Below are 24156 nucleotides of genomic sequence, written 5' to 3'. Positions count from 1 at the left end.
AACTGCATGGGACTAGCAGCAGAAAGTCTATAGTTCAGCCAGCTGGGGTTAAAAAGGATGTGAGATAGTAGTTATATGTGGAGCTGGAAGCTTGGACTGGGAGGGGCATGCAGCGACCTTTCCTAGTGCAAGAAATGTTCTGGGATGGGGGGTAGGGGCGGATACACAAGAATATACAAAAGCGAATATGCACTCATCTGTATATGTAAGATTAGTGTACACTACATGCTTCATTGTATGTTTGTTATACTTCAATTAAAAGGAAAAGAGTCCCTGTCTTTTAGAGTAAAATCATGAAATATTTTCATATGAAACGATAGGCTGTCTGGGACTTGCATCAAAACAATCACAGGGGATGAGAAGAGTCTGTGTGTGTGTGTGTGTGTGTGTGTGTGTGTTGGTGGGGGAAGGGTATATGGAAGAAATAAAACTGGCCATGAGTTGAAACTGGGTAAAGAGTACATGGGGAGGGGGGTGTTCCCAATATCACTTTCTCTCCTTTTGTATATTACATTATGTGTGAAATTTCTATGGTAAAAAGTGAAAAGAGAAAAAAGTACCTAGGGTTGATACACATGCATTTTTTATCATTTATTAATAGGAGCTCAGGGGTGAGTTAGCCCCAGCCCCTAGCTCTCTTGACCCGGAGCGAGCAGCAGGCCTGAGCAGTGCATGCTGTTCTGACACTTCCTCCCTTTCCCGGCAGCCCTAATCATCTGTACCTAGAGTCGCCAGCAGAGTGCAGGTCCCAGGCCTGCACCAGGTGAGGAGAGAGAGCCTCAGAGTAAAATGTCTGAAGCTCAGGCAGGTCCCTTCACCCTTATGTGACCTCTCCTCCTGACTCACTCCTGTGTGAGCACTTCCTGTCACCTCTACCAAGAGCCTGTCCGGCCACCAGACCCACAGGGTAAGGATGAGTACTGAACAGGGTCCTTCAGGGAGAGGGACAATGCCCAGCCAGGTAACCTATCTTAAGAGAAGTTAGCCCCTCGTTCCAAGGGAGACACCCAGAGTCACAAGGAAACAGCATGATCGCTGGAATGAGCTGGGACCTAGGAATCAGGAGACCTGGACCCTGGGCTGGTTGTGCCATGGGCAGGCTGTGTGGCGTGGACACCATTCGCTTATTCCGTAAATAGGTGTTGGGCAAGTGGTATGTGCCACACAGTGCTAAGCATGGGGAATGCTGACTTAGAGATTCAGTCCAGGCCGCCGCAGAGCTCGCAGCGTGGTGAGGAAGCAGACACACGCAGCGGGCCGGAGAGAACAGTGTGCATGGGCCGCACAGCCTCCCAGAGCCCAGGGAGTCCTCAAGGACAGGTGGGAGCCAGCCAGGAGAGCAGACTGGGAGACCAGACAGCCAGCGTAAGCCTGTGAGGCAGGACAACTGCTCCGTGGGGCTGTTAAGGGGTTGAGGGAGGTGGTGAGAAGAAAGCGGGCAGTGACCCTGCAATCCTGGTCTCCTTATGTGTCACCCTGAGCCTCGGTCCGGTCTTCTTCATCCTCAAGGTGAGGGGGCTGGACTGGGTGGGCTCTTGACTCCTTCTGGGTGAGGACTGAAGGCTCAGGGGTGAGGAAGCTGGAGCTGAGGGCTGTGGCAGCCCAGCTCAGCCCAGCTGGCCCTCACCCCTCAGGAATCCCATCTGCAAACCTCCTCATTTTCTCCTGGAGAGGGAGGCTCCCTAAGGACAGAGGAGAGGGCCCGTGTCACTCCCCGAGTTCTCGTAGGTGGCCTGTGCCCACTTGTGTGTGGACTGGGTTGGGTCAGAAGGGCAGAGGTCTGGCTGACTTGAAACTTGTCTTAAAAAGTCACACACAGGCCGGGCGCGGTGGCTCGCGCCTGTAATCCTAGCACTCTGGGAGGCCAAGGTGGGCGGATCGCTCGAGGTCAGGAGTTCGAAATCAGCCTGAGCAAGAGTGAGACCCCCGTCTCTACTATAAATAGAAAGAAATTAATTGGCCAACAAATATATATAGAAAAAATTAGCCAGGCATGGTGGTGCATGCCTGTAGTCCCAGCTACTTGGGAGGCTGAGGCAGGAGGATCGTTTGAGCCCAGGAGTTTGAGGTTGCTGTGAGCTAGGCTGACGCCAAGGCACTCACTCTAGCCTGGGCAACAAAGTGAGACTCTGTCTCAAAAAAAAGAAAAAAAAAAGTCACACACAGGCCCGCAGGGCAGGCCCCCAGGCGTCTGCCAGCCGGGACTTCTGGGCCTACGACGCTGCTGGCCCCGGTGTCTCTGGTGTCTCTGCTCGGTGCACTCTCCATGTTTGCCCGTCGCTTTTCAGATCTGGCTCGTTTCCTGAGCTCTGTTCCCTCTGTTCCCTGGTCAGCGCTGCGCTGGCTCTCAGGGGCCTGTCTGAGGGCCGCCCCCTTCCCATCCGCTGGGCCTGGCCTGAGACCACAGCCCTCCTGTCCCAGTCAGGCTTCCGAAGAAGGGAGGAGGCCGGTTCCGGCCCCGCTGCCCTCACGTGCTTTCCCAGCCGCCCCCTCCCGCCTGCTCTGCTCGAGGCAGCCAAGCCTGTTCCTCTTCCCCAGTCGCTTGCGATTGCAACAGGCCAGCCCTCGGCTCCCAGCACTCCCTGTCCCCGCCCCGCGGCCAGCTCTCTCCACTCCCACTTCCTGAGCCCAGCCGCCCCTGGAGCCCTGGAGGCCAGGCCCGGCGGCTCCCGGCCCCCGGGGGCACGTCAGCCCTGAGTCCTGTCCTAGCCGCTGGGCTCTGGAAGCCACCACCGCCACCACCACCGTAGCTACCCAGGACAACGGGCCTCCCACCTTCCTCCCAGGCTCCCGCCCGCCTGTCTGGCTGACTGGCCGAGTGGCCGCCATGCGCCTGCCTTGGGCCGCCACTCCCGGCCGCCTGGCCTGGGGGCCACTAGTGCTGGGTCTCTGCGGGCTCCTGACAGCATCCCAGCCGCTACTGGTGAGGGAGGGCGGGGGGGACGGGTGAGGGCAGGGAAGAGGGGCATGGGCAGCCCTCTCTGTGGCCCCTCTGCCCTCCCAAGCCAACCCTTGATTAATTCTTCTCCTCTCACCTCCACGTCACATTGAAGGTGCCCCCATACAGCTCCGGGAACCAGACCTGCAGGGACCAGGAAAAGGAGTACTACGAGCTCAAGCTCCAGGTCTGCTGCTCCCGCTGCCCGCCAGGTGAGAGGCAATGGCTGGAGGAAGCCTGGGACAGGGAGGTGGTTCCAGGGGGCTCCAGCCCCCTTGCTGCCTCAGAGGGGAGGCAGACACTGTCCCCCAGGACAACTAGCTGGCAGAGACAGAGCGCGAGGAACTGGCCATCCATCATTTGCAGGCTCCGAGATTTGCCCCCTTCACTGGGCCTCCTGGCTCTGTCCCTCACTGAGAGGTAGCTGGAGGGCCAGGGCAGGGTGATGGGGAGAGAGACTGAGGCACAGGCCCAGGTCCCACAGTCAGCAGCAAAGGTAAAGGTAGAGCCCTGTCTCCTGACCCCCTACTGCCCCACTTACACCCTAGGCACCTACGTCTCAGCTAAATGCAGCCGCAGCCGGGACACAGTTTGCACCACATGTGCCGAAAATTCCTACAATGAGCACTGGAACTACCTCTCCTTCTGCCAGCTGTGCCGCCCCTGCGACCCTGGTGAGTGGGGTGTGCCTGGTGGGGTGGGAGCTCCTGGAGTGCAGCCCTCCCTGAGCCCTCCCTCTCCCCTCCAGTGATGGGCCTCGAGGAGGCTGCACCTTGCACTAACAAGCAGAAAACCCAGTGCCGCTGCCAGCCTGGAATGTTCTGTGCAGCTTGGGCCCTTGAGTGTACCCACTGCGAGCTACTTTCTGATTGCCCACCTGGTACTGAAGCCGAGTTCAAAGGTCAGAGGCCACTGAAGGTTGGGTGCTGGTGATCTTGCATGAGGGCAGGGAAGATGAGGCTGCGTCCATAGCGATCCCCCAGGTAGTCCTTGGCATAAAATGCCTCTTCTCATTCTGTGCAAAAGGCTCACAGAAGGGGTCTGCAGAGAAAGGGAATTGGGACAGACACAGGGGACTCAGGAGGGGGAGCTCTCTCAGCACTAGGGAAGCTTGAGCAAAATGGCGGGCAGCAAAGTGGAGCTCGGGAAAGGTGGGAGTGACAGAGTGGGGTGGACGGGCCAGCAGGAGGACATAAGGGAAGCTCACAGCTGGGCAAAAGGCTCCCTTCTGCTCACTCACTCCGGCTGGCCTGCCTTTCTCTGCCAGATGCAGGTGGGGAGGCTACCAACAACTGTGTCCCCTGCAAGGCAGGCCACTTCCAGAACACCTCCTCCCCCAGCGCGCGCTGCCAGCCCCACACCAGGTGAGTGTGCCTCACCCACGCTCTTTCCACCCTCTGAGAAGCACCCCCATTCTTGACACCACAGCCTCCCCTCGCCACTTGCCCGCTAGAGTTAGGGTATTTGTGGGTGGGAGCAGGAAGCGGCCATAGTCCTCTCTTTTCTCTGCAGGTGTGAGGACCAGGGCCTGGTGGAGGCAGCTCCAGGCACCGCCCAGTCTGACAGAAGCTGCAGAAATGAATCAGAGCCCCTGCCCCCCGGGATGCCAGGTGAGGGGCCAGGCCTGGGAGACACGGGGTATCTGGGATAATGCCTTCATCCCCACCCCATCTAAAACAGGGGGAAAAGATGAACCCCTCCCTCCCAGAAGTGGGGCAAGAAAAGTTCTTTAAAGAGAAATTGGAGTATTCCCTAGACTAGTTTTCTTACACGCACACTTTTTAATTTATGTATACTGGGCCAAGAGTGGTGGCTCACACCTGTAATCTCAGCACTTTGAGAGGCTGAGATGGGAGGATCACTTGAAGCCAGGAGTTGGAGACCAGCCTGAGCAAGAGCGAGACCCCATCTCTACAAAAAAATAGAAAAATTAGCCAGGTGTGGTGGCACACGCTTGTGGTCCCAGCTACCTGGGAGGCTGAGGCAGGAGGATGGCTTGAGGCCAGGAGTTGGAGGCTACAGTGAGCTATGATTATAGCACTGCACTCCAGCCTGGATGATACGGCAAGACCCTGTTTCAAAAAAAAAAAAAAAAAAAAAGTTATGTATATAATGGTGATATTATGCCAAGGAACACTCCCGTACTGAGATGTAATTATAACTGACATTATTGTCGTGATTTTGGACATGCTGCCACCACACAATCCACTTACTAGACTGAATACCTATTTATTAGATTACATACTTTCACTGTTGGAGAGAAAATCTCCCATTTGACTTTTTCTTTGTTTTCCTAGCCTAGTAGGTGATTACAGAATGTTTATAATAGTTATAATCTTTACTAACGGCAGTTCATTAACTTTTAAAAATTACCAATTACTTATAATGATAGCTTCCGTTCACTGGGAGCTAGTGTGTCAGGCACTCTGCGAGCACTTTGCGTTCACTAGTTCATTTAATCCCTTTAATGATGCTGTGAAGTGGGTTCTGTGACTATTCCTGCAGCCTGGATGAAGACACGAAGGCTCCAAGAGGTTAAGTGACTTGCGGGATCCCTGGGGGACAGCTGGTGCCACTAAACCTGTACTCAGCTCTTTCTCACTCCAAAGCCCGTGCCGTGATGCCTGGGCACTGTAGAAAATTAGAAAACTCAGATAACCAAAACTAAAACCCACCCCCAGAGCCATCACCTAGCATAGCCACTCTTTACATTATGGTATGTACCCTCCCAGACATTTTTCTATATATGTTTATATATTTTTTTACTAAAAATGGAGTAATTTTAGTGTTTTATAACTAGATTTTTCATTCAACAATATATCATAAATATTTTTCCATATCCTGTTATTAATATTTAACTATGTAGCAAATACGACTGGGGCATTTGAGAGCTGGAATTTGAGACAGTATATAAGCTAACCTCATTTTATGTATGAAAAACTAATGCTCAAAGAGGCGAAATGACTTAAAAGTTACACAGCTGGCAGGAGCCTTGGTCTCCAGACTCCTAGTCCAATTCCTGCCCATCCTCGAATTCTGTACTCCCTAAGGCTACAGATTTAGGTGAATCAGAAAAGGCAAAACTCATGTTATACAAATGTCAAGGCCTCCCGACCTAGGTGGAGTTGATGGGTACTGTAGACTCCATTCTTTTGATGGCAGCACTGAGGCCCATGGAAAGGCAGAAATTATTTACTACTACAGATCAGGGCTGGAGAAACCAAACCCCCAGCCTCTCCTTCTCTTCCCCTCCTGGGAGCTGCCCTGAGCAGGTGGACAACTTGCAAGCCCTGCTCTCCCAGGCAGCCACAGGCAGAGTCCAGAAGCGAGGTTCTTACTCTCCCGCGCCTATAAACACTCCCAGGTGTTTATACAGGTGCAGAGTGGCAATCCCAGCTCCTCTACAGTGGCCCCTCTTTCTGATAGCCAAGTCCACAGAAATGTGGCTCTACCCTGTGACTTGAGTCTGTTTACAACCCCAAGTCCCACCCTCCCCTACTGCCTCCCACTCCCTCTTCCAGCCCTTGAAACCCAAGTGCCCAAGCTCCCATCCCTCACCCACAGGACTTCCCCATCCTGGTCTCTGAGCAGGAGGGCACCTGTACTGCCCCCAAACATGTCCATGCCCGATGGAGTCTCTGCTGGCTGTCAAGAGGTCCTCCCAAGTCCAAGTTAGTTCCCCTTCTCTATAATCCAAGGGAAGTTTCTCTCGTTCTGCCTTTAGGAGCTGCAGTGTAGCTAGAAGGGGAAAAGCTACTCCCTGTTCACTGGCTGTGTTGCCCAGAGAACTGGCATTCCTCCCTAACCTCCCCACCCCCGCCCTGATCGGGGCTGCCATCACCCCCTGTCTGCTGTCCTGGCAGGAACCATGCTGGTGCTGCCCATCCTGCTGCCACTGGTCTCCTTCCTGCTCCTCGCCACCATCCTCGCCTGCACCTGGAAGAGCCACCCCTCTCTCTGCAGAAAGCTGGGTAGGACCCTCTGTCCCCACATGGGTGGGTCAGCAGTGGGGTGGGGGAGGAATGGCCAACTTTCCCGCTGCAAACCTTTTTGCCCCCACCCCGGCAAGACTCCCCATGCCTGCCTGCAATGTAGACATCATTGTCTTCACTCAGCCCCTCATTCTGAGGCTGGAGATGAGGGTGACAATAGTCTGTTCCTCTGGGACTCCGGGTGGGCAGCAACACATTGTGGTGGGGTGTGGAGGGTGAAAGGCTGGGGGTCTGGGGCCTGCCGGAGGCCCTACACCCCTTGCATCTTCTGTTGCAGGATCCCTGCTCAAGAGGCGGCCAGAGGTAACGGGGAGGCTGGGGAGGCTGGGAAGGCAGCGAGGAGGGTGGAGGTGCTGGGGGCCAAGGCAGGAGCAGGCAGGAAACGAGCGTCCTGGCTTCACCATTCATTCATTCATTCATTCATTCCACTAAGGATTCCTGGGGCATGCTGCGTGCCAGGCACTGTGCGAGGTGCTAGGGTACAGCAGGGAGCAGGACAAAGTGCCTGCCCTCCTGGAATGTCCATGCCAGAACGAGAATGAAGTTAAACAAATACGTATTGGTGGTGATAACCACTGAACAAAGCAGGGGTGTGGGACAGTGAGTGACAGTGGCAAAGGACGGGGGTATGCTATTCCAGACAGAGTGGACGGGGAGGCCCTCTGCGAGGCTGATATTTGCGCAGAGAGCTGAAGAAGTGAGGAGCCAGCCGTGGCACTGTGGGGGTCGGTGTTGAGACAGTGCTGCCTCAGTGCTGGGGGGCAGAGGTGGGCAAGCGGTGCGGGGCGAAAGAAAGGTGGGGTCTGAGGCCCTGGCCATGGGTGGGCTCTCTCTCCTGCAGGGAGAGGAATCAATGGACGATGGTGAAAGATGGGAGCCTCCAAAGGCCAACCCGCCTTTCCGTGACCTGGTAGAGCCACTTCTGCCCATCTCTGGAGACTTGTCCCCACCCTCTGTTGGGCTCCCGACGACCCCACCTCTGGAGGCAGAGGTGCTGCAACAGGAGATTCTCCAGGGCCAGACCAGGGAGCCAGAGATGGAGTCCGGGGAGCAGGGCCCAGTGGCCCATGGTGAGCCGCTGGAGGGAGGGAGGCTGCACGGAGGGGGACGGGGGACGGAGGGGGACTGCTGGCAGGGAGAGAGTGCGGGCCAGACGAAACAAAGAGACAAAAACAGGTGAGACAGAGACTCTGGCTGCCAGCCAGTGTCACAGCTAGAGAGAAGGGAGGAGACTGGACAACCCAGAAATGGAAATGAACACAGAGCTTAAGAAACTAGTACCAAGTGGGACAGGGGACAGGGGACAGGAGAGATGGCTGGAGAGTTCAGGAAGAGTTGGGAGAGTTCAGGAAGGAGTGGGCTCCATGTTGGGGACCTTCCTTTTCAAGGGTGCTCCCTCGGCCCTCTCTCACTCTGCCTGTCTCCCCACAGGCACCAATGGCATTCATGTCACTGGGGGGTGTATGACTATCACTGGCAACATCTACATCTACAATGGGCCGGTACTGCGGGGAGCACAGGGCCCTGGAGACCCCCCTGCTGCCCCAGAACCTCCATACCCCATTGCTGAAGAAGGTGACCCTGGCCTTCCCGGGCTGTCTACACCGTCCCAGGAAGATGGCAAAGCTTGGCACCTGGCTGAGACAGAGGACTGGGGTGCCACGCCCTCTCACGAGGACCCAAGGAGCCAATTTGTCACCCATGACTGATGGCATCTGGGGAAAGGAAGGAGAAGGAAGACACGAGAGCACCTTCTCCCCCGAGGCTCCCCTCCCTACACAGGGCCTGGGTAGAGCCCTGCGAGGCAGAGCCCTGAGGGCCTGAGCCTCAGTCTCGAGAGCAGGGCTGGGCACTGGCTGGGTACAGTGTCCTCCACAGGACTCTCGCCACTCCCTGAGCAAGCCTGAGGACTTGTGGCAGACCCTCCTGCCCGCCGGGCTGTGGCTGCTCAGCACAGGCACAACAGGGCGTATGATGCCCACTGCTGCCCACCATGGCAGCTGCACCTAAGCACAGCACTGAGGGAGCCACCCATGGTCACCTGCAAGGACGTCACCGGGACCTCTACAGGATTCATGGTGCTCGTCCCCAAGTTCCAGAGGCCCTCTGAGGGTCCGCACTTCACATGGACCGAGGTAGACCCTACCTGAAGATGAAGGTTATATGGAAGACACCCGCCCCTCCCCTCCTAGAGAAGAGGGAAGGGGGTCATTGGAAACTGCACTTTGGTAGGATTACTAGGTGTGGGGAGAGTTTTGGAAGGGGAGGAAAATGGTGAGTGTATTTATAATTTGTAACCACATGCAAATAAAGAGCAGATTGAGAAGCAGATATTTTCTTGGGATTTATATAGAAACAGTATTCCATTGGGGCAATGTCAAAGACAAAGCTCAAGACATTAAAATATAATCCCACAAAGGCATGTTGATGAGGGACTGGTATATGTGGTAATAATAATATTAGTCAGCGATAGCTAATAACGGGTCACGCAGTGTTCTAAAAGCTTCACCAAATTGACTTATTTAGTCCTTACAAAACCCATGAAGTAGACGCTGTTGCTATTCCCTTTTAACAATTGAGGAAACTGAGTCACAGAGAGAGTAACTTGTCCAATCAGCTGCTGCAAATGGCAAAAACTGGGATTTTTTGCCCAGTTAGTCTGGCTTAAGAGGCCCCTTGGGTGAAGGAAAAAAAAAACCTTCACATACCACACCTCTCCAGAATTTCTTTGAACTGGTGGAATGGGCTGGCTTCCCCAAACAATCATCTCTCCTGTGCTCGCTCGGCATGGGTGCTAACTCTCAAACGCCCAGTCCCCATGCAGAGTGAAAAGTGCCCCCAAGGCTGGTTGAAGGGAAAGGCGTGCACATCAGACACAAAATGTGCGAGCCCAAGTGCACATTCTGTTGGTGAACAGAATCTAGGCTGGCCTCCTTTTGGCTCAGAAGGGGCACTTAACGAATTTTTACGTTTCTTTGTTTCTTTTTGTCTTACTTTATTTTTTCCCAAAAAAGAACTTTAAATCTTCTCAAGCCCTCTTATTAGTAAATGTTTAGCACCCCCCCCCCAGTTACCCACAACGCTGCGCAGGGAGACAGCCTTAGCTCGCAGGACTGTTGGGGAAGCTGCTGCCAGCGGCTGCTCCTTCCATAAATGGCCACTGTCGTGCCTCTAATACGTTGCTGGGGTTCATCAGGATGGGGTGGCTGCAAAACACATACCCGAGGAAGCGTCTGATCCAACTGAGTGGATGGGTTATTTAAGGTTGACCGTGAAAGCATTACAACCGACTTCCTTTTCTAAGAAGTAAATAATGGTGAGCTGTATCTTTAGGTAGAGGTAAGTCCTCCCGCTCCTGCAGTGTGCTGGACCCAGACAACATGAATCCTTAATGACTGTTCCAATGTGTTTGGATAAGAACAAATTTTATACATTTTCCAACAAAATAAAAGGACAAAAACATTTTTAAAGAAATGGTGCTGAGGCACAGCCCTGTGTGAAGCCATTTGAGTCCGGGATTCTGCCCGCCTGGATGGGTTTGCCAGCGCGGCCCCAACACTGAGCCGCAGCCTGGGCGGCTCAGACAGCAGCACTTTATTTTCTCCTAATTCTGGAGGCTGGAAGTCAGAGCCCAAGGTGTTGGCAGGGGTGGCTTCATCTGGGACCTCTCTCTTTGGCCCGCAGATAGTGGCCTTCCCCTGTGTCTTCACACGGTCTTCCCTTTGTGCACAAGCGTGTCCCGATCTTCTCTTACTGGATTAAGGCCCATCCTAAAAAAAAACTCATTTTAACTCAGTCACCTCTTTAAAGACCCTGACTCCAAATACAGTGAGGTCCGGGGACTAGGACTTCGGCGTACCAGTTTAGGGGGTTGGGGGGACACAGTTCGCGCGGGGGCACCGTGCGCCCATGCTGGTGAACAGCACGTGGTCACGGCCCCAGCACATGTTCACGGGCACACTTTGCTCCTGAGGGGAGGGGCGCTCCCCTGCATGACAAACGCTGACAAAACCAAGGAAGCCGCCTCTTGACTGCCATCTCCAAAGGTGGAACAGGATGCGATGGTCGCTGATAATGGGAAAATTAACTCTGAATCCAGCTAGCCCCTCAGGTATTTCGTTTTTGTTTTTTAGTTTAATGTGTTTGTTTGTTTGTTTCCTCCCCTTCTGTGCTTTGATGAGTGCAAACCTCATGTATTGTTTCTGAGAACCCCAGTCCTCTACCACACTGAGAGACAGCTGACCCCCAGTCCAACCCCCTCGGCCTGGGCCTGGGACGCCAGGGAGGAGGCCAGGGCTGTCGTCCAGAGGCCAGACGGATGCAACTACGGACAGACCGGTAACCGTGGCAGTTGGGCAGGGCATGTAATTTTGGGGTAATTAATAATTTCCCTTTTCGAGAGTGACATCAGCAAAATGGTGGAGTAGGCGTTCTCTGGCTTCTCTCTCCCAACAGAATTTCAACTAGCAGCTAGCAGCTACCCAGTGGCAAGTTCTGAGCACCCCAGGACTTGGGAGTGAAGCTGTGCCTTCCCCGGGGACCGCAGAGCTCAGACAGTAAGGGAAAGGACACCGTGACTGCGACCCTCCAGGCTGCACAGTGCCACCCACAGCGAAGGCCCTGGACCCCCAGTGTCAACAGAGGACCAGGTGCAAGGTGCGTGTGAGGTGGGTACCCGGCTTCCCCACCAGTCTAGCCTCTTCGCAGGAGTCTCACCGCAGTCTCTTCCCACGAGAAGTGCCGTCAGGACCAGCAGGGCTAGCCCACCAGGTCAATAAGAATTTCCCTTTTCAAAAGACTCGGCCACTCTCATAGACAGCGGTGGCAGACTCCTTGTGTTGCCTACCCAACAGACCTCTGCACCTTCCTGGGAACAGAACCTACTTCTGTACGACAGTAGATTCCGTGATGTCAGGAGGGGAGGCCCCCCTCCAAACTCAGGAGCCAATAGACCCATTCCTCTTTGCCTTTGTACAACATCATGCACAAGGAAATCTTCTTTCCCAGGACAAAAAAAAAGCATCATTAGGAGAAAGTTTTTGGCTTTCCTTGTTTTTTGTTTGGGAGATGTTTTGTGTGAAGGCATCATGCCGGAGCTGTGGCAGCCACCTTGCTGTCATGAGGAATCAGCCATGGGGATAAAAAGCCAATCTTCTGAGGACGGAGGACCTGGAAAGAAAGAAAGAATGTGGTTCTTGTGGCATGGCATCCCTGAGCACCTGAACCGTCAGTCAATAAGCACCTACTTCTGGGCTCCTTTTTATGAGAGAAAACCAAATCCCTGTTTGTGTAAATCACAGTGTCAGGTTTTCCTTTTCTTTTCTAGTTTTAATCTTATTGCCTCTCTTTTGGATGGGTAATTTATTCACATGGCTCAAAATTCAAAAAGTATCAAAGAGTAAACAGTGAACTATCTCTCTTTCACTCCTATCCCTCAACCGCCAAGGTCCAGGCCTTGGAAGCAATAAATGTTACTATTTCTGATACTTTTGCAGAGGTAATTTATGCATGTTCAAACAAATGAATTCCTTTCCTCCTTTATTTCCACAAACAGTAGTACAGCAGTCCCCTCTTATCTGTGGTCTTGCTTTCCACAGTTTCAGTTATCTGCTGTCAGCTGTGGTCCAAAAAATATGAAGGGGAAAATTCCAGAAAGAAACAATTCATAAGTTTTAAATTGTGCCCCGTTCCAAGCAGCGTGATGAAACATTGAGCCATCCCGCTCCTTCCTGCCCAGGACAGTGATTCAGGTTTGCACTGTGTCCCCGCCCTTAGTCACTTAGGAGCCCTCTCAGTTATCAGATCAACAGTTGGGGTATCAACGTGTGGCACTACTCATGTTCAAGTCACCCTTACTTTACTTAGTCATGGCCCCAAACCACGAGAGTAGTGATGCTGGCAATTAGGATATGCTAACGAGAAGCCAGCTAGTGGGAAGGTGAAAGTTCTCGACATAATAAGGAAAGGAAAAAGTCCTATGGGGAGGTTGCTAAGAACAAATCTACCCATGAAATTGTGAAGAAGGAAAAAAGAAATTATTGCTAGTTTTGCTGTCGTGTCTCAAACTGCAAAAGTTACATCCACAGTATGTAACAAGCGCTTAGTTAAGATGGAAAAGGCATCAAATGGGTGGGTGGAAGACAAGGACAGAAACAGGTTCCTCGTGACAGCAATCAGGGTCAGTTCTGTCTGGTTTCAGACATCCCCTGGGGGTCTTGGGATGTTTGCCCCACAGGTAAGGGGGGCTACTGTACACACTGTTAATTCTTCCCCTTGCGTTTTTTTTGTTGTTTTTTTTTTTTGAGACAGAGTCTCACTCTGTTGCCCAGACTAGAGTGCCGTGGCGTCAGCCTAGCTCACAGCAACCTCACACTCCTGGGCTCAAGCAATCCTCCTGCCTCAGCCTCCCAAGTAGCTGGGACTACAGGCATGCACCACCATGCCTGGCTAATTTTTTCTATATATTTTTAGTTGGCCAATTAATTTCTTTCTATTTATAGTAGAGACGGGGGTCTCACTCTTGCTCAGGCTGGTCTTGAACTCCTGTCCTTGAGCAATCCGCCCGCCTCGGCCTCCCAGAGTGCTAGGATTACAGGCGTGAGCCACCGCGCCCAGCCTCCCCTTGCCTTTTTAACTTATCAAAATAAGCTTGGCCATATTCCACATTAGCACCAAAAAGCTTTTCTCATTAATTTTCATATCTGCATACTATGCTATTACATGGCTGTACCATTTAAATAAATCCCTTTTGAGGATTTTTTTTTTTTTTTTTTTTGAGACAGAGTCTCACTTTGTTGTCCAGGCTAGAGTGAGTGCCGTGGTGTCAGCCTAGCTCACAGCAACCTCAAACTCCTGGGCTCAAGCGATCCTCCTGCCTCAGCCTCCCGAGTAGCTGGGACTACAGGCATGCGCCACCATGCCCGGCTAATTTTTTATATATATATCAGTTGGCCAATTAATTTCTTTCTATTTATAGTAGAGACGGGGTCTCGCTCTTGCTCAGGCTGGTTTTGAACTCCTGACCTTGAGCAATCCGCCCGCCTCGGCCTCCCAAGAGCTAGGATTACAGGCGTAAGCCACAGCGCCCGGCCCCTTTTGAGGATTTTTTAATTTGTTTCCAATCTTTACTGTTACAAATAACTCTACAATAATAACCTATGTCATTTTGAACTTGTGAGAGTGTTGCTAGAAATAAAATTGCTGTGCCAGAGGGCACATACATTTTGTTCTGATAAATATTGCCAGTGGCCCTCCGTAGAGACTGGACATCAGCAATTTTTAAGAGCGCCCATTTCCATACACAAACACCAACGTTGGTGTGTTCTTAAACATTTTGATCTCTGCCAATCTGAAAAATAGAAAAATGTTATCTCAGTGTAATTTTTATTTGCATTTCTTATTGTGAGTGTTTTTCCATTTTAAGTATTTTCATATGTCATAGAGTCATTTGTAACTTATTTTGCCCTAACTGTTCATGTCTCTTCCTATTTTTCTGCTGGACAACTTCCAGATATTTTTATCCCCAAATCATCTATTAAACATAAATGTTTTCCTCACTAATTTAAAACACTACTGTTATCATAAACCAAATTTGCATATGAATTTGAATTTACTTCTGGACTTTCAGTTTTCTTTCATTGATCTGTCTTTTCAATTTGCCAGCAGAGTGAGACGTTGCTTCAAAAAAATAGCTTTTTTTGGCCGGACGCAATGGCTTATGCCTGTAATCCTAGCACTCTAGGAGGCCAAGGCAGGCAGATTGCTTGAGGTCAGGAGTTCGAAACCAGCCTGAGCAAGAGTGAGACCACCATCTCTACTATAAAAAGAAAGAAATTAATTGGCCAACTAATATATACAGAAAAAATTAGCCGGGCATGGTGGCGCATGCCTGTAGTCCCAGGTACTCGGGAGGCTGAGGCAGGAGGATTGCTTGAGCCCAGGAGTGTGAGGTTGCTGTGAGCTAGGCTGACGCCACGGCACTCACTCTAGCCTGGGCAACAAAGTGAGACTCTGTCTCAAAAAAAAATTGCTTTTCAATTAATTCTCTTAGGTTATCACCTATAAATAATGTAAAATTTATCTCTGCTATGCAATTTTTATATTTCTAATTTTTTTCAATCTTGTCTAAACACATTGCCCAGCGCTCCCAGATGGACATCTCTGTCTTGATCCTGATTTTACTAGCAATACATTCAATATTTTCTCATTAAGCAGGAGTTGAAATAAATGTGTTCATTTTATTTTGCTAAGGAAGTATCCATCTCTTATTATTCCATGATAATCCAGTGGCTGCTGGATAAAGAGTGGAAGCGGAGAGACCAGGCAGAGGCCACTGGGTAGGAAGAAAGAGAAAGGCAGATGGTCTGGGGATACGCCTTAGACATACTGACAGAATTTACTGGTGGGCTTGAGTCCCGGCTCACGTTTTGTGGCCTTCGACTACCAGTTTGTTAAACAAATCTGAGCCTCGCTTTCAAAATTAACATTCAGTAAATATTAAATGAGCATTTACCACGAGCCAGGCGTCTCAAGATGCAACAGCAGACAAGACAGGCCCGACACACAACCTTCTGAAATTTGTAAAATGAGTACGGCGAGATAAGTGCTGCAAAAGAGACGGGGACCTAACCAGGAAATGCCACCCCGAGGAAATTCAGGATGCAACATGAAGAATAATTAATGGCCAGCTAAGTGAAGGGGCGTGGGAGAGAGGAGCTCTCCTGGCGGAGAGAATGGTCTGTGCAAAGGCCCTGTGCTAGGAGCAATAGTTTGGCTGGACCTTGGGAATAGAGAGATGAAGCTAGAGAAGCAGGCAGGAAGCAGATCGTTCAGATTTATACGCTATAATAAGGATTTTTGGACATTACCATAAGAGCAATAGAAAATCACTCAAGTTTTTTCCCAACATAGTAAAGTGTATAAAGTGTACTGATCTTAAGAGTATATCCTGAAGAAGTATTATGTGTGTATATACCCGTGTTACCATCCCTGGAACATTTTAGTTCCCTAGAAGATAACTTCATGCCCCTTCCCACTCGTCAATCCTTATTGCTTGGGTCCCAGTTTATATTCTGGAAGATAGAAGATATACAATATCCGACATATATGATCTCTCCCAGAGATATCAACATGTTTTTACTGTTTTGACTTCTGTCCTCATCAATTACTTTTGCCTATATTTGAACTACATATAAATGAAATCCTATAGTATTAACTCTTTTGTGTCTAACTTCTTTTGATCAATGTCACATTTTTGAAATGCATCCTTGTTATTTCTAGTATCTGCAGTTTGTTTTATTTTTTTAATTCTACTGTTCCAAAGTATGAATATACCCAAATGTATTTATCCATTCTCCTGGTTCTTTCCAATTTGAAGGCTGTTTCAAGTTTTCAGTAATTATGAATAAAGTTACCATAAACATTCTTGTATGTGTCTTTTTATAGACATATGCACTTGTTTCTTTTGAGTGTATGCCTAGAACTAGAATTACTAAATCGTAAAACAGAAATATGTATAGCTTTAGTAAATATTGCTAAAACATTCCTAAAGTGATGGGAGTAATTAATAATCCCACCTGCAGTGCATGAGAGTTCTGTCAACAGAAAAGAACTCAAACTCTGTAAAATAATTTAAAGAGGTTTGTTCTGAGCCAAGTATGAGTGACCAAGATCTGAGGCCACGCTCAAGAAGCCTTGAGCAAGTTGTCTCGCCGTGGTTGGATTATAGTTTGGTTTTATATATTTCAGGGAGACAGGAATTACACACACAGTCATAAATCAAAACATGGAAGGCGTACACTAGTTTAGCCTAAAAAGGGAGGAAGTCTCAAAGCGGAGGATTGCAGATTATGTATATGTGGGTTTAAAGACTCTTTGATTTGTAATTGGTTAAAGAAATGAAGCTTTGTCTAAAGGCTTGGAATGTTTCATGATAAGAAAGTCTGTTAATCATAGACAAACCATAGGACATAATACTCAAGTGGGCTGGGCGCAGTGGCTCACACCTGTAATCCTAGCACTTTGGGAGGCCGAGGCGGGTGGATTGCTTGAGCTCAGGAGTTCGAAACCAGCCTGAGCAAGAGTGAGACCCCGTCTCTACTATAACTAGAAAGAAATTAATTGGCCAACTAATATATATAGAAAAAATTAGCCGGGCATGGTGGCACGTGCCTGTAGTCCCAGCTACTCAGGAGGCTGAGGCAGAAGGATTGCTTGAGCCCAGGAGTTTGAGGTTGCTGTGAGCTAGGCTGACGCCACGGCACTCACTCTAGCCTGGGCAACAAAGTGAGACTCTGTCTCAAAAAAAAAAAAAAAAAAAAAAAAAGACGCAAGTGATCTGCTGAGGAAATTGAGGACCTCGGGTGTGGTTTAAACTCTGTCCTCTACAGCCTTAGGCCTGTGAATGAGTTGCAAAGGATATCTCCAAGAAGGAAGGGGGCATGAGGAGGCATGTCTGACCTCCCTACTCACAGTCAGCAACTCAGCTTTAGGGTACTTCTGGGGTCTCCTTGGCCAAGAGGGGGTTCATTCAGTTGGCTGGAGGGGCTTAAGATTTTATTTTAGGTGCTCGCTTGGGCAGCACGTATACTAAACTTGGAACGATACAGAGAAGATTAGCATGGCCCCTGCGCAAGGATGACATGCAAATTCGTGAAGCATTCCATATTTTTTATTGCAAGGATGTGGAAACAACCCAAGTGCCTGTCAATTCATGAGTAGATTATTAAAATTTGGTATATGTTTACAGTGGAATATTACTCAATTATAAGAAACGACAGTGATCTAGCACTTCTTATATTTTCCTGGATTGAGCTTGAGCCCATTATCTGAAGTGAGGTAACACAAGATCGGAAGAATAGGCTCCACTTGTACTCGCCATCAAATTGGTACTGACTGATCAACACTATGGTGCTCACATGGTAGTAATATTCTCCAGGGATGGGGGTAGGGAGGGTAAACTCACAACTATAGGACACGGTGTGCATTGTGGGGGGGAAGGGCATGCCTCTAACCCCCACTAGGGAGAGACAATGATATAAAATGTAACCAAAATGTTTGTACCCTCATAATATCCTGAAATAAAAAAAAAAAAAGATTTTATTTTAGTTCACAGTTCCATTGCTTCACATCTTCACCTAACTTGGTATTGTCACTCATTTTACTATTAGTTACTCTAATAGGTATATTTTTCATTGTGGGGTTTCTTTTTTCTTTTTTTTTTTGAGACAGAGTCTCCCTCTGTTGCCCAGGCTAGAGTGCCATGGTGTCAGCCTAGCTCACAGCAACCTCAAACTCCTGGGCTCAAGTGATCCTTCTGCCTCAGCCTCCCGAGTAGCTGGGACTACAGGCATGTGCCACCATGTCCGGCTAATTTTTTCTATATATTTGTAGTTGGCCAATTAATTTCTTTCTATTTTTAGTAGAGATGGGGTCTCACTCTTGCTCAGACTGGTCTCAAACTCCTGACCTTGAGCGATCCTCCTGCCTTGGCCTCCCAAAGTGCTAGGATTACAGGCGTGAACCAGGGTTTCTTTTCCTTAATAAGTTTTTTTCTTTGGAATAGTTTTAGAATTATAGAAAAGTTGCAAAGATAGTACACAGTTTGGGTATACCTTTCACCCAGATTCCCTTATTGTTGATATCTTGCATAGCCATGATTCCTTAGCCAAAACTAACACATTAACATCCTCAAAATATTAATTATCTAAACTATATATTTTATTCAGATTTAAACAGTTTTTCCCTAATGTCCTTTTACTATTCCAGGATTCAATTCAGGATATCACATTGTATTTAATGATCATGACCCTTTAGTCATGACCTTTAGTCTTCTTTGATCTGTGACAGTTTCTGTTTTTTCTTATTTTTTCATGACCCTGGCAGTTTTGAAGAACACTGATCAATTATTTTGTAGGCCATTGCTTGATTTGAGTTGGTATGATGTTGTCTCATGATTTGAAACTGCCAAGTTGTCTTCCAAAGTGACTACATCATCTTGCATTTCTACCTGTGATGAATGAGTTTCTGTTGCTCCACATCTTCGTCAGCATTTGGTGGTGGTGGTGTTTGTTTTAGCAATTCTAGTAGGTGAACAGTGGTACCGCTTTGTGGTTTTCATTTGCATTTCTCTAATGACACATGATGGTGACCAACTTTTTATATGTTTGCTTGCCATTTGGATATCTTATTTGCTGAAGTGTCTCTTTAGATCTTTTGCTCATTATAAAATTGGGTCATGGCCGGGCGCGGTGGCTCACGCCTGTAATCCTAGCTCTCTGGGAGGCCGAGGTGGGCGGATCGTTTGAGCTCAGGAGTTCAAAACCAACCTGAGCAAGAGCGAGACCCCGTCTCTACTATAAATAGAAAGAAATTAATTGGCCAACTAATATATATAGAAAAAATTAGCTGGGCATGATGGCGCATGCCTGTAGTCCCAGCTACTCAGGAGGCTGAGGCAGAAGGATCGCTTGAGCCCAGGAGTTTGAGGTTGCTGTGAGCTAGGCTGATGCCACGGCACTCACTCTAGCCTGGGCAATAAAATGAGACTCTGTCTCAAAAAAAAAAAAAAAAAAAAAAAAAAATTGGGTCATTTCTTATTCAGTTTTAAGAATTCTTTATATATTCTGCATAGAAATCCTTTATCAGATACATGATTTGATTTGAAAATATTTTCTCCCAGACTGTGGTTTGTCTACTCATTCTTTCAAAGCACCAAAATTTTTCATTTTGATAAGGTCCAATTCATCAATTTTCTCTCTCTCTCTCTCTTTTGTGGTTTTTTTTTTTGAGACAGAGTCTCACTCTGTTGCCCAGGCTAGAGTGCCATGGCATCAACCTAGCTCACAGCAACCTCAAACTCCTGGGCTCAAGCATGCACCACCATGCCTGGCTAATTTATATATATATATATACATATATATATATATATATATATATATATATATATATATTTAGTTGTCCAGCTAATTTCTTTCTTTCTTTTTTTTTTTTTTTTCTTTTTAGTAGAGATGGGGTCTTGTTCTTGCTCAGGCTGCTCTTGAACTCCTGAGCTCAAATGATCCTCCCGCCTCGGCCTCCCAGAGTGCTAGGATTACAGGCGTGAGCCACCCTGCCCGGCCTGTTCTTTCTCCATTGAATTGCCTTTGCATCCTTGTCAAAAATTAGTTGATGGCCCGGTGGCTCATGCCTGTAATCCTAGCACTCTAGGAGGCTGAGGCAGGTGAATTGCTCAAGGTCAGGAATTCAAAATCAGCCTGAGCAAGAGTGAGATCCCGTCTCTACTATAAATAGAAAGAAGTTAATTGGTCAACTAATATATATAGAAAAAATTAGCTGGGCATGGTGGCACATGCCTATAGTCCCAGCTACTCGGGAGGCTGAGGCAGGAGGATTGCTTGAGCCCAGGAGTTTGAGGTTGCTGTGAGCTAGGCTGATGCCATGGCACTCGCTCTAGCCTGGGCAACAAAGTGAGATCTGTCTCAAAAAAAACCACAAAAAATCAGTTGACAATGTTTGTGTGGGTTACTTCTGGGCTCTATTGGCTCCATTGACCTATGTAGTCTATCCTTTTGCTAATACCACTAACATTGTCATACTTTCTAATTGCTTTCTAATAAATCTTGAAATTGGGTGGTATAATTTCTCTATTGTTCTTTCTTTGGTTCCTCTTACTTTCTTTCTTTTTTCACATAATTTTAGAATCAGCTTGTCAGTTTCTACCAAAAATAAAATTTGCTGTGATTTTAAGAATGTATTCATATTTAATTTATAGATCAAATTGAGGAGAATTAATATCTTTACATTATTGAATTTTCCAATCCATGAACCCAGTATATCTCTCCATTTATTTAGATCTTTGTTGATTTCTTTTATCAATATTCCATAGTTTTCAGCATACAAATCCTGCATATATTTTGTTATATTAATTCCTGAGAACTTTGTGGGAAGTGCTATTGTAGATGGTATTCTGATTTTTTAATTTTTATTTATTTATTGGTAGATATTCACCCAGGTTGGAGTGCAGTGGTGCAATCATAGTTCACTGTAACATCCCACTTCTGGGCTCAGGTGATCCTCCCACTTCAGCCTTCCAAGTAGCTGGAACTACAACTGTATGCGACCATGCCCAGCTAATTTTTTAAATTTTTGGTAGAGATGGGGTCTTACTAGGTTGCCCAGGTTGGTCTCAAACTTCTGGCCTCAACTGATCCTCCTGCCTCAGCCTCCCAAAGTGCTGAGATTATAGGCATGAGCCAGCACACCTGGACGAATGGTATTTTAAAAATTTCAAATTACAATTGTCTATTGCTGATATAAGGAAATATAATTAACTTTTGTATATTGGCCCTGTGTCTTACAACCTTGCTAAACTCACTTACTATTTCCTAGGAACCTTTTTGTAGACTGTTAGAGATTTTTACATAAACAATCATGTCATCTTCAAAGAATTAATATAGGTACTTTCACTTTCTTGTTTTTGAGACAGAGTCTCACTCTGTTGCCCGGCTACGGTGCCGCCTCGGCCTCCCAGAGTGCTAAGATTACAGGCATGAGCCACCATGCCCAGCCCACTTTCTTTTGATTAGTGTTAGCTATATCTTTCTCCATCCACTCACTTTTGGTCTATATGTGTCTTCATGTTTAAAGTGGGTTTCTCATGACAACAAATAGATGGGGCTTTATTTAATTTACCCGGACAAACTCTTGTCTCTTAATTGGTTCATTTGGACCTCCCTGATGTTCAAAGTGGTTATTGATATAATTTGATTAATATCTATTAATATCTGTTTTCTATATGTTGCTCTTGTTTTTTGTTTCTACTTTTGTCTCCCATTCTTTTTCTGGCTTTTATTATTTTAATTGAGCATTTTGTATGATTCCATTTTTCTCCTTTCTTAGCATATCAAGTTATACTTCCTTTTTTTTTTCAGTGATTACACTAGAATTTGGAATATACATTTAGAGCTAATCCAAGTCCATTTTATTTATTTTTTCTTTTTTAATTAAAAGGGTGGGAGGTTGTGAGGAGAGGTGTTCAATTGCCTTGTTTGTTTTTGTTAAGATAGAGTCTCAATCTGCTGCCCTGGGTAGAGTCTAATGCTCTTGTTGCTCACTGCAACCTCTAACTCCTGTGCTCCAGCGATCCTTTTGCCTCAGCCTCTGGGGTAGCTGGGACTACAGGCGTGCACTGCAACACCTGGCTGAGTTTTTTCTTTAATTTCTTTTTAGTAGAGATGGGGTCTCACTTTTGCTCAGGCTGGTCTCAAACTCCTGAGCTCAAGTGATCCTCCTGCCTCAGCCTCCCAGATTGCTAGGACTGCAGGCGTGAGCCACCGCAGTCGAGTCCACTCTCAAATAACACTTTACCACTTACTTCATGGGTAGTGTGAGTACCTTGTAATAACAAAATAATCCTAATTATTTCTTTCAATTCCTTGTATCATTACTGTCATTCATTTCATGTATGAATAAGAATATAGGCCGGGCGCGGTGGCTCAAGCCTGTAATCCTAGCACTCTGGGAGGCCGAGGCGGGCGGATTGCTCGAGGTCAGGAGTTCGAAACCAGCCTGAGCAAGAGCAAGACCCCGTCTCTACTATAAATAGAAAGAAATTAATTGGCCAACTAATATATATATATAAAATTAGCCGGGCGTGGTGGCGCATGCCTTTAGTCCCAGCTACTCGGGAGGCTGAGGCAGCAGGATTGCTTGAGCCCAGGAGTTTGAGGTTGCTGTGAGCTAGGCTGAAGCCACGGCACTCACTCTAGCCTGTGCAACAAAGCGAGACTCTGTCTCAAAAAACAAAAAACAAAAAACAAAACAAAAAAAAAGAATATATATATGATCAAATACACTGTTGCTATTGTTATTTTGAACAAACTGTTAACTGTTAGATCAATTAAGAAGAAGAAAAGTAAAAGTTTCTTTTGTCTTCTCCTATGCATTCTCTAATGTTCTGCCTTTCTTTATGTACAGCTGAGTTTCTGATCTATATTTAATATCGTTTTCCTTCTCTCTAAAGGACTTCTTTTTTTCCTTTTCTTTTTTTTTTTTTTTTTGAGACAGAGTCTCACTTTGTTGCCCAGGCTAGAGCGAGTGCCGGGGCGTCAGCCTAGCTCACAGCAACCTCAAACTCCTGGGCTCAAGCAATCCTCCTGCCTCAGCCTCCCAAGTAGCTGGGACTACAGGCATGCGCCACCATGCCCGGCTGATTTTTTCTATATATATTAGTTGGCCAATTAATTTCTTTCTATTTATAGTAGAGACGGGGTCTTGCTCTTGCTCAGGCTGGTTTCAAACTCCTGACCTCAAGCAATCTGCCCACCTTGGCCTCCCAGAGTGCTAGGATTACAGGTGTGAGCCACTGAGCCCGGCCTAAAGGACTTCTTTTAACATTTCTTGCGAGGCAGGTCTCTGCAACATATTCCATCAATTTTTGTTTGTCTGAGAAAGTTTATTTTACCTCCACTTTTGGAGGATAATTTTGTAGGGTACAGAATTCTAGATTGGTGGACTTTTTTCTCTCAATGCTTTAAATATTTCACTTCACTCTCTTCTTTCTTGCATGTTTCTGAGACGTTAGATGTAATTCTTATCTCAGCTCCTCTATAGGTAATGTTCCTCTGGCTTAATTCCTGATATTTTTTCTTTATCTTTAATTTTTTGTAGTTTGAAAATGATACACCTAGGAGTAGGTTTTTCGACATTTATCCTGTGTAGTGTTCTCTGAGCTTTCTGGGTCTGTGGTTTGGTGTCTGACATTAATTTGGGGAAATTCTCGGTCACTATTGTTTCAAATATTTTTTTCTCTTCCTGTTCTATCTCTCTCTTCTCCTTCTACGATTCCAATTACATATATGTTACATCTTTCATAGCTGTCTCACAGTTCTTGGATATTTTGTTCAGGGTTTGTTGGTTTGTTTTGTTTTGTTTTCAGTATTATTTTTTCTCTTTGCTTTTCAGATTTGAAGGTTTGAACTGAGATATCCTTAAGCTCAGAGATTCTTTCCTCAGCTATGTCCACTCTGCTAACAAGTCCATCAAAGGCACTCTTTATTTCTGTTACAGTGTTTTTTATCTCTATCATTTCTTTGTGATTCTTTCTTAGAATTTCTATCTCTCTGCTTGCATTGCCCATCTGTTCTTACATCTGTGTATTTTATCCGTTACAGCCCTTAGCATATTAATCATAGTGGTTTCACATTCCCAGTCTGATAATTTCAGCAT

At 47.4% G+C, this 24156-nt stretch overlaps 1 protein-coding gene and 1 non-coding gene across 3 annotated transcripts; both read left to right on the top strand.

Annotated features, from left to right (window-relative positions):
- The first annotated feature begins 462 nt into the window (after window positions 1-462).
- Window positions 463-9259, top strand: LTBR (lymphotoxin beta receptor). 2 transcript variants are annotated; one of them, XM_076007745.1, is made up of 11 exons: window positions 463-470; window positions 2633-2923; window positions 3054-3150; window positions 3487-3612; window positions 3687-3839; window positions 4206-4302; window positions 4451-4548; window positions 6802-6909; window positions 7208-7233; window positions 7772-8000; window positions 8362-9259. In XM_076007745.1, exons 2-11 carry the CDS (start codon window positions 2828-2830, stop codon window positions 8637-8639), a joined length of 1308 nt encoding a protein of 435 aa, XP_075863860.1. In that variant the 5' UTR covers window positions 463-470; window positions 2633-2827; the 3' UTR covers window positions 8640-9259. The 2 variants fall into 2 exon arrangements, with proteins under 2 accessions (XP_075863860.1, XP_075863859.1); XM_076007744.1 differs by lacking the exon at window positions 463-470 and having other exon boundaries at window positions 2615-2923; window positions 4212-4302.
- An 8234-nt stretch (window positions 9260-17493) lies between these two features.
- On the top strand, window positions 17494-17600 carry LOC142873503 (U6 spliceosomal RNA). Its single transcript, XR_012921525.1, has one exon. It is a non-coding gene; the product is annotated as a U6 spliceosomal RNA (small nuclear RNA).
- Window positions 17601-24156: the final 6556 nt, after the last annotated feature.

This window comes from Microcebus murinus, chromosome 10 (genome assembly GCF_040939455.1).
Source record: "Microcebus murinus isolate Inina chromosome 10, M.murinus_Inina_mat1.0, whole genome shotgun sequence".
In the NCBI taxonomy this organism is placed as follows: domain Eukaryota; kingdom Metazoa; phylum Chordata; class Mammalia; order Primates; family Cheirogaleidae; genus Microcebus; species Microcebus murinus.
Note: the sequence above shows the minus strand (reverse complement) of the source record. Positions and strands in the feature narration are given on the sequence as shown.

Excerpts from the sequence above, each read along its gene's own strand:
- LTBR (XM_076007745.1), top strand. The coding sequence starts at position 2,828 with ATGCGCCTGCCTTGGGCCGCCACTCCCGGCCGCCTGGCCTGGGGGCCA. Across the intron at positions 2,924-3,053 it reads CAGCATCCCAGCCGCTACTG|GTGCCCCCATACAGCTCCGG; the intron begins GTGAGGGAGGGC and ends GTCACATTGAAG. Across the intron at positions 4,303-4,450 it reads CGCTGCCAGCCCCACACCAG|GTGTGAGGACCAGGGCCTGG; the intron begins GTGAGTGTGCCT and ends TTTTCTCTGCAG.